Source organism: Pygocentrus nattereri, chromosome 10, assembly GCF_015220715.1.
Source record: "Pygocentrus nattereri isolate fPygNat1 chromosome 10, fPygNat1.pri, whole genome shotgun sequence".
Lineage (NCBI taxonomy): Eukaryota > Metazoa > Chordata > Actinopteri > Characiformes > Serrasalmidae > Pygocentrus > Pygocentrus nattereri.
The window spans coordinates 36,975,525-36,986,161 of NC_051220.1; the positions used below are offsets into that span (position 1 = coordinate 36,975,525).

General features: G+C 39.1%; 1 protein-coding gene across 4 annotated transcripts in view; it reads left to right on the forward strand.

Moving 5' to 3' along the window:
• The window catches only part of foxn3 (forkhead box N3), a 138,601-nt gene extending 133,809 nt beyond the window's left edge, over positions 1-4,792 (forward strand). For 3 of the 4 annotated variants that reach the window (XM_017715059.2, XM_017715061.2, XM_017715060.2), the window contains exon 6: positions 1,289-1,784. In XM_017715059.2, coding sequence (XP_017570548.1) covers positions 1,289-1,784 — 496 coding nt within the window. Of the gene's footprint in view, positions 1-1,288 lie in introns of all 4 variants that reach the window. The other variant, XM_037541955.1, reaches the window with a different exon arrangement.
• Positions 4,793-10,637: the final 5,845 nt, after the last annotated feature.

Sequence of the window (10,637 nt, forward strand, 5' to 3'; positions counted from 1 at the left end):
TTCATTACTGCCTAAACAAATTCTGTATATTTTGTGTTTTTAATTAACATTTTTGTCAGTAGGTGTGATTTAAACCATAATAAACCAGGTACAGCCTGTACCTGTTTTACTTAATTATATTTACACTATATATAACTTTTATTTTTGTATTAGTTCTCCTAGTTTTTTATCTCTTTTTATTTATTTATTTATTTATTTCCTCTCATTTTATTTTAAGTTTTTATGATTACTTTTTTTATTTGTGATATTGCTTTACTAATTTCTTATCTATTTCGATCTTAATTTCTTACCATTTAAAATCTCAAGTTCTATTTTTATCTACTTTTATCTTTTATTCACTGTTATTTTAAATTTTCTTTTAACTTAAAATGATTAAATGTAGTTATTATTTTCTTTGTCATGTCAATCCCTGTTTTTGTAAATGCTCGGCTACATTGAAAATGAGGGTTGCCCTCAATGTACTTCCGAGTCTAAATAAAGGTTGATTGATTGATTGATTGATTGATAAACACCAGGACCTACATCCCATATTTTTATTGTATTTTATGTTTTTTAACTAGGTCCACTTATGAGAGTTTATGTACCAAAAACAGTCATAATTCAATTTCACATAATTTCCCAAAAATGTCTTTAAGCTTTGCAATTAAACCGGCTCCTTTCTTATTTTTGTCTTTATTAATACAAAAATGAAGAGGCTTTATGTATATAGCACATTTTCAAACAGAGTTTCACAAAGTGCTCTACAAAAGACAGAAATAAGTCAAAACTGCAAATATAAATAATTAACAGACAAAGAAATAAGAAAATAAAACATTGTAAGTGTAAATGCGAACAGTAAAAGCAGTAAAATAAAAAAGAATCAAAGGGAAACACTTTAAAAGTGTAAGCAATAAAATTGTAATTTTTAATGTAAAGTTCAATTAAATATAAAGCTCGTCTAAACAAGTGGGTCTTAACCTTCCTCTCAAATATAAAGTAAACTAAACTGCTGTAGGCTGAATAGTCAGGCTTACATACATATTTTCTGTGATCGGGGGACTGTTTTGTAACTTCAACATTGTTTACATACTACATCAAACTTTTATTCAAAAATCAAGGAAAATTCAGCTCCCTTAAATTGCCAAATGTAGCAATAAACATAATCCATGAACATGTCATTTTCATATTAATAGACCAAATATGAAAAAGCTGAAGGTGAAATTACAGGCACTGTGGCTGTGTTAGTGTCATCACATTAACCTTCAAGAAACATCTAACAACACTCTCTATCCTTTTGTGGTATAACTAGGTCAGTCCTGGCTGGCTGCAGAATGCGTAGCGACAGCGAGCCGTCCTGCGACTCTCCGCTGGTCAGCAGCGACCCCAAGGAGGACCACAACTACAGCTTCGCCAAATCTTCCAGCTCCACACCTGGAGAGCAAACCCCCCACGACTGCAGCCAGGCCAGCTTCCATGGCAACGAGGCCGGCAGCGACACAGAGGAGGAGGACAAGCTCAAGATCAAAAAGGAGCCCAAGGAGTGGTCAGTGGACGCTCTTGCCCTGGCCCAGGCCCAGCACAAGAAACGGCAACATTTGATAAAGCCCAAACAGAGAGTGGCCAGTGACATGCTGCCCTTAAAAAAGAGGCGCACAGAGAAGCCTCCAGAGAGCGATGATGAGGAGATGAAGGAGGCGGCCGGCTCTCTGCTCCACCTGGCTGGCGTTAGGGCCTGTTTGAACAATATCACCAACCGGACGGCCAAGGGCCAGAAAGAGCAAAAAGAGTCCATGAAAAATAATTAATTGACTGTGTAATAAGGAAGAAGAAAACATCACTTTTAATAGAATTTACTATTTTTTTCCAGGACATCAGGTGAATTCTACTGATTTGTGGCAATATCAACAATCACTTTGTTTTCCTATCTTTATAGGTAATGTTATTGAGGGTTTTTTTATTTTCTGTCTTTTTTTATTTGTTTGTTTGTTTTGTTTTGTTTTCAAAGGAGATTAAAGCCATAGCAAAACCTTTCTAAGATATTCAGCTAATTCAGTAACGGGTTTTATTTGGCTGATATTAATATAAAAGTGATTGAAATAAGCAGAAACCTGCCCCTTTGTCCTTGTCTGCGCACTTATTGGCATGCTTAGAGAGTCTGACAGTCTGTTCCCGTCAACATACGACCATCTTTTGGGTGAGTTGGTGGTGCAACTACATTGAGGCAGGGCAGCAAGGGCTTGCGTATGTGAAATTTGGCTGCTAGCGCAGTGCTCCTTCCTGCCGTGACTTGTGGAGAAGCACGGGCAGGGCAGTGCCAAAGACAATCCCTTTGTTGGCCAGCTTGAGGAGCACTGCACTTCTTTTTAATGGTGGGGTGTGACTGCACTTGCTGCCCTGACTGCTCATCCCATCCAGCAATGCAGCACATTGGAGGAGAGAACACTTTTGGTCTTTGTTAGAGTTTCTGTCGTTGGATTGTTGGTAGCTACCAAGAGTCATATTTACCGAAGTCCACCGTCAATAAGTTCTAAGCCATAAGCCTTTGTCAAAGTGCTTTTTGGAGACAAATAATGTACTATATATATAACCGTATGTATTGAGACATCCTGATAGCTGCCCTTGTTCTTCCCTAAGCAATCAAAACGAGTGATATTGTTCTAATGGAGTAAAGTGACAGTGGTATTTCTTTTGTGGCACAATAAAACTGATGGTCTATAACCCTTGATGGATGCTACAAAACCTGCCAGTTGTATTTTAGTGATAAAATAATGAGAAGACTGTGGATTTTGTTTATTTCTTTTGCTTATTTGTTTTAATTTTTGTTCTTTTTTTGCCTAACCCTCATAATGTAATAAGCAATTTCATCCAGTCAGGATAACACTGTATAAAAGTTACACTAGACTTTTTTTTTCTTAATTTAAGCAATGTAGCCAGCAGGATTTTCCAAATCGTGTTGCATGGGTTCTGTAAAGAAAAAGAAAAAGGAAAAAAAATGTTTTCTTTTTTTTTTTTTAAATTCAAAAGTTCATGTAAGGTAAATAATGTATTTAGCATGGAGCATGAATTATTTTCATATAAATAATAGATCCTAGAGAACAAAAGGCACCGCCTCTAATTTCTATGCCCATAGGCCTAGAGTCACTTTTGTTGTTTTGTTGTCTTAATTTGATCGGTTGTCCTCATCATACTTGTTTTGAAGCAGGCATTTAAAGAATAAACCTTCTTCAGGGACAAACACTGACTGTTGGGCAACACTCTGTGCAATATGGGGACGTTACTACACGAGTAGGGCTCGGTCAGTCTGCAGGCTGGCCTCCGTCTACACTCTCAGCCCCTCTCAGCTCTCTCGGTCGATACTGCTCCAGTGTTTGAGAGGTCAGCGCGGTCACTGTCTCGGTGTCAGTAAGGAGAAGTTGGTAGTGAGTGTGGGTCCTCCGCATCCGCCGCGGCTTTGTGCCTGCTTTTCTTCCATGTGCCGTGCTCCATGTGTCGGTGCCAGTGATTTCCGGGGGTCTTCCATATGTACGCAGCACAGGACTCTGGTCCGGTCCACACAACGATACGCAGCGATCTCATGGTTTCTCTTACGATTTGCATTGTAGCACTGTTCAGGAAAATTGTCAGTATTAAGTTTGCAGGTCTACAGATACAATAACAATAGGACATGATATGCGCAGCGGCATATATTTGACTAAATTCCGCCAGATTGCACTTTTTATTGGTTTAACTCAAGGTAATAATCGTACCTTTTAAGTTTTATTTACAAAGTCAGTGCCAAAGCCTGTAATAACTAACTTTATACACAGCAAAACGGCCAACACGTACTTGATGATACTATGTGAGATGAACCTGTCAATGAGTTGTAGCATTACTGTCAGTTACCCATGTATAATATTCACATTTGTTGATATCACATTATTGGCTGTAAATTGCTCATCTACATACGGTCCTTTTCCTCCTCATGGTGACAGTCTCTATCCCAATGTCTGTAGCGTGTTGAATGTCATCTGGACCATTAGTGAGTGCCATTGTGATCTCTCCAGTTGGCATGCCTGTTCCAGCCATACGTGTTTATGAAGTTCATCTCTGCATCCTCACCCAAAGCCAATGTTATTAACCTTATTACTGAGAACAGAAATGTGACTCTGAATATGCAGAGAGTCTCCTGCCAGCTTTTCCGTTCCAAATAGAGGAAAAAAACAGTGGCAGAAAAGTCATTTCTCCATTGTTCTTTAGAAAAAAAAGAAAAAAAAAGAAAAGGCAACACTCACTACGTAACTTTTCCTTTCTATTCTCTTCAGAGAGAACAAAGAAAAACAAAAAAGGCTGTGAAAGGATGAAGAGGCGAGTGGAGGCGCATCAGAAAGCATTAACCCAAGCCAGGCAAATAACGGTCAATAAGTGGTCTTCTCGTTTCCTTGTGTTTTTATCATTGTTTGTTTGGTTCCTGTTGTTAACTGCCATTTTTTAACTGAATTGTTTTGGCAAGTCTTTTTTTGTTGTTGTTTTCTTTCCTTTTCTTTTCTTTGTTTTGTTAAAGAACAGAGCGATGGAGTCCATTTGGTCTGATGGCATGTGCACCCGGCTGAAGTGTCGATATGGAGGCATACTTGCACTCTGTATTTCCTTGACGTGTAATCATATTGCCAAAGACAATTTCATCAATATGTAAATATCACTTTGTCCATTACTATGGAAAAAAGGTTACTTTTTATTTCCTGTTTGTTTTGTTGTTTTTTTTTCCCGACCTACCATCACGTTTCTGTGCTGTATTGTCTTCCAGTTGCAATAAAAAAAAGAGTTGCAAAGGTGATTTTTGACTTGTGTGGTTCTGGAATATAACATCCAACATTTCAAATGAATATAATGATCATCTAATTAGTAGAGCAGTTAAATCAAGAAGGCATATTATGCATATTTTTATCAATTAAATACGGCTCACTGTGCTCTTTGAAAGACTGTGGAGAGAAAAAAAAACATGTGAATTAGATCTTTAAGGAACAAGTTTGAAAGAAGCAAAATTATTTGCTAATATGATGAGATTTCACTTGAACTAATATTTTACTACAATCTCACACACACACACAGACACACACACACACACAAACACACATTTTCTAAGCCGCTTCTCCCTCAGGGTCATGGGGGGGTGCTGGAGCCTATCCCAGCGGTCATTGTGCGGAAGGCAGGATGAACCCTGGACAGGTTGCCAGTCCATCACAGAGTTTACTACAGTCTCAAAATGAGAAGTATTAAATATATTTAGTGTATTAATTGAGCTATTTAAGATTTATGTTACACGTCTTTTTTTAGTGTGTCTGTGAAATCAGAAACTGCATTTTTTCCTATGTATTCTTTAATGTAACACAGTTAAAGGCATATTCATTCTTATTGATTTTCCAAAAGTATTACTATTAGTGTTGCTATTGAGATGCAAACAAAGTTATTCAGAGTGGCTTGGTGTGAAATGCTCTGTTCTAGAGAAACTTACAGAGTCAGATCTGTTCACAGAGATAATGATAGGAACCAGATGTCCAAAGAGTATAATGCTTCTAAAAGCTCCTTCAGAGAAAGTTATCATATGAAGTAGTTACGAAGACACTGCCTGATGCCAGAAACTCATTGCGTTATGATATATACATAAGATTTCCACAAAAACATTAGGTAACACTTTATTCAGAGTGGTGTTTTGCAGATGATTAATAAACTCAGATTATTCAGTAGCACATCAACAACGTATAAGTGATGTAGCAGTAGTGAATCACCTGAATACACTGAAGTAAATATAGTGTATCACAAAAGTGAATACACCCCTCACATTTCTGCAGATACTTAAGTATCTTTTCATGGGACAACACTGACAAAATGACATTTTGACACAATGAAAAGTCGTCTGTGTGCAGCTTATATAACAGTGTAAATTTATTCTTCCCTCAAAATAACTCAATATACAGCCATTAATGTCTAAACCACCGACAACAAAAGTGAGTACACCCCTAAGAGACAATTCCTGAAGTGTCAATATTTTGTGTGGCCACCATTATTTTCCAGAACTGCCTTAACTCTCCTGGGCATGGAGTTTAGCAGAGCTTCACAGGTTGCCACTGGAATGCTTTTCCACTCGTCCATGATGACATCACGGAGCTGGTGGAGACTTTGCGCTCCTCCACCTTCCGCTTGAGGATGCCCCAAAGATGTTGTATTGGGTTTAGATCTGGAGACATGCTTGGCCAGTCCATCACCTTTACCTTCAGCCTCTTCAATAAAACGGTGGTCATCTTAGAGGTGTGTTTGGGGTCATTATCATGCTGAAACACTGCCCTGTGACCCAGTTTCCGGAGGAAGGGGATCCTGCTCTGCTTCAGTATATATTTGTAAGTCGCTTTGGATAAAAGCGTCTGCTAAATGTAATGTAATGTAATATTGGAGTTCATGTGTCCCTCAATGAAATGTAACTCCCCAACACCTGCTGCACTCCTGCAGCCCCAGACCATGACATTCCCACCACCATGCTTGACTGTAGGCATGACACACTTATCTTTGTACACCTCACCTGATTGCCACCACACATGCTTGAGACCATCTGAACCAAACAAATTAAATCTTGGTCTCATCAGACCATAAGACATGGTTCCAGTAATCCATGTCCTTTGTTGACATGTCTTCAGCAAACTGTTTGCAGGCTTTCTTGTGTACAGACTTCAGAAGAGGCTTCCTTCTGGGGTGACAGCCATGCAGACGAATTTGATGTAGTGTGCGGCGTATGGTCTGAGCACTGACAGGCTGACCCCCCACCTCTTCAATCTCTGCATCAATGCTGACAGCACTCCTGCGCCTATCTTTCAAAGACAGCATTTGGATGTGACGCTGAACATGTGCACTTAGCTTCTTTGGACGGCCAACATGAGGTCTGTTCTGAGTGGACCCTGGATGATCTTGGCCACTGTGCCGCAGCTCAGTTTCAGGGTGTTGGCAGTCTTCTTGTGGCCTTGGCCATCTTCATGTAGTGCAACAATTCGTCTTTTAAGATCCTCAGAGAGTTCTTTGCCATGAGGTGCCATGTTGGAACTTGACCAGTATGAGAGAGTGTGAGAGCTGTACTACAAGTTTGAACACACCTGCTCCCTATGCACACTTGAGACCTAGTAACACTAATGAGTCAAATGACATTTTGGAGGGAAAATGACAAGCAGTGCTCAATTTGGACATTTAGGGGTGTACTCACTTTGTTGCCGGTGGTTTAGACATTAATGGCTGTATATTGAGTTATTTTGAGGGAAGAATAAATTTACACTGTTATATAAGCTGCACACTGACTACTTTTCATTGTGTCAAAGTGTCATTTTGTCAGTGTTGTCCCATGAAAAGATATACTTAAATATCTGCAGAAATGTGAAGGGTGTACTCACTTTTGTGATACACTGTATCTTTAAGATGTTCTGTTGATCCATTATTTACAGTAAGTAGATGTGTTGTTATTATGTTACTTCCATTACACAAAACCTAACCTTACCAGCCTTATCCAACACCTAACTCTCACCCTGGCCCTAATCCTAATCCTAACCTCATCCCAGAGCCTAAACCTAACCCTCGTAAGTTTTTGATGTTTACTGAGAGTGTTGAGTGTTTGTTTCATGCCAAAGGACCACTAAAAAAGTGTCACCAAACATGTTAATCCATTCATGATGGAGAGGTACATGCAGGCCAATTGAATGCAAAACAGTGCCACATTATTAAACTCATTATTAAATAAATTATTAAATTCAGATTTACCGCTGACCATTATCAACATTACTTATAAAACTCGTGTAGGGTCACTGGGGGTTTGAATAGTAAATAAAATGGCTATATGTAGATATCGCAACCCCTGGTTCCTATAACCACCACTGTTGAAGACTCTGAGATGGTAAGTTTCTCTAGAATGAGCCATTTTACTTTAAACCACTCTGCTTGCACCTCAACTACTAAATCATGCAGAAATATTGCAATTTTGAAAATGTTATTGCCATAATCCAGTCCCAATGACAATGGAATGTATTATTATATATTGTCAGTATGTCCCAAATACAAATACAATATATTATATATTTTTAATATTTTACTTTTTGTATGGGATAAAATCCTGAAACTTTCTCCAGGGTACTTTCTTCATTTTATTTGCACAAGTGTTGTTGCCCTTCTGGAGGAAACAGCATGTCAGTCAGTGTGTACAGAGATACAGAACAGTGAGGATGAGGAGCTGGGAGAGATGAAGAGGAGCAGTGATGTCTAGAGAGTGCCGTCACTCTTGTCTGGGCTGTGCCGTCAGAGCAGAGTGTGTGCCGAACCTGCCAAAGCGCATACGCTCCTGTGACAGCATCATCAACAATGTCAGGCATCATGGTAGGATCAGAGTTAAGTGGATTTGGACTTCTTCCACTGTTTCCATGTCTGATTATGTATAACACGTCCCAAAATCCCACTAGACAGTGGATCAATACACCAAAAATAATACACTGTACAATTGGCTATCATGGATTTTGATGGGTTTAGATCATGCATAAGATGTCACATCAAGATGAATATTAATACACCCATCCATGCTCAGCCCACGAATGATTTTTTACCATGTGAATCTAATGCTATTCAGTCTGTGGCCTCCAAGTGGAGCAACTGTCTAAAAATTCTTCCCATCACAATACCCTAATTCAATCACCAGGGAGACCACACCCATCCATGTCCAGAACTCCAGGGTAGCATAACTCTCCTCTCTCTGTAGGATGGGCCTCCCTCTTCCCCATCATTCAGCACGATGATAGCCAATGCAGGCATCTGATGACTGATGTTACAGAATTAGCAGTTAGTGTTCTCCTCCAAGCATGTTGACCTGTCCAATGACACTGCATAAGCTGCAGTAATCCTCCTTTGCAGTAAAATAAAGTTCTGCTGATCATTCTCACACAGTTTTAACACTATGCACTAGAGTTTATTCATGAACTGTCTCAAACGCTGCTGATTCACCCTTTAACCCTGAGGACCGGCGCGCAAACAGCTGGTCACACAGCAACGCAGACAATAATCTCACCTAGCTAGTAGCTAACCAAAAGGCAAGACGACCATCAATAATTTGGAAACGAATCAACATTTATAATTCTCCTGTTCAACCTTAAATGGGGGCAACAGTTACATTCTGCTGCCTCGGGCACCATTTAAGGTGCAATGGGAAAATCTAAACAAGAAGCTGGCGAATGAGAAGCTGACTACAGCCTCGTAAAAATCAAACATTGACAAATATTTTACACAAAACTATTCCACTTTTGAGGTGAAATGTTTCCTGCCGGAGATGCAACAAACACAGCTATAGCTCAGCTAAAGCTTAAAGCAGAGCAAAGTAAGTCTTCATTTTTGTTTAGATTTATTATCCTACATTAGGACATCAGCACATACTGAGACATATTTACAAGATGATAAAATAGACATAATATGTTGCGGCTCCTGAGGTGGTTTGATTTTAGTTGAAAGGACAAAATGGCTCTTTTAACATTTGGATTGCTGACCCCTGTCCCTGGAATTAGCCTTTACCTTCCTAGTTTTGAGGGACCACGCATGATGTTCACAACGAACTGTCTGGAGAGAACCATGGATGGGAGACTACACTTAATAAGGGGGGACAAACTGAGTGTGAAATTTCTAAACCAATCCAATCTGAAGGTGGAGCTCAAAGTAACAGAGGTGGAGCACTCATTACCACTGTCTTATTGACAATACACCTGGAGGTAACTGCTTCGTTTAACAAATTAACAAAAAAACAAAACAAAACAACAAATAATGAGAAAGTTGACCAAACTTTAGATTTTGAATGCATTATTAATTCCAAATGTGAATCATTTTGCATGTGCATTAAAAATGAATAATATTTTTATTATCCTTTTCATGGATGTGAGGTTTTGTTATGACAGCAACACTGAAAATGTTGTTTTTTTGGAAGATGTTGAAAGGTGACCATAACATAACCAAGGTTACATAACCAAGCCAATGTAAGCATGGTGGCAAATCTGTTGTCCGTGCTGAACTGTCCGGCTTTAATACAAAATACTACAACAATAATTTTAACCTGGAAACTCAGCATCATACAGAAAATCTTACCTGCAACCTAAATTCATTAGGTTGAATGTAGGTTTACATTCTGTACTGTCCAAACTCGCAACAGTTGCTACAAATGTATGTGTTTGTGTGAATGGATAGGTCAGTTCTGATGTGTGTCGAGTTCACTTCAAATGTACAATTGAGCATGACCCACATTCACGACTGCTGTTACATTCCGATGGCTATATTTTTATATTTGAGCAGTTGTATTTGTGGTAGAGGTGTAGTTGTGGCTCTGCCCTTGTTTACACTCGCTGTATAATTCATAGATGCCATCTGAAAGGCTGAGTGCAAACATTGAGGTCCATTCTTAATTAAAGAGGCAGAGTCTGGAAATCATACACAAACTACCTCCCTGTACAGTGTCACCACACCCATGCTCGACTGGGTTGCTATGCAACTGCAGGAAAAGAAAGACAGAAAATGTACAAGAAGCATGTTGGCAGTCGCAGACAGGCAGAGTTCATCTATTTTGCAGGGGTTATTTACAGGTTGCAGAAGTGGAGATGGTGATTACCTAGTTTTCCTTGCGC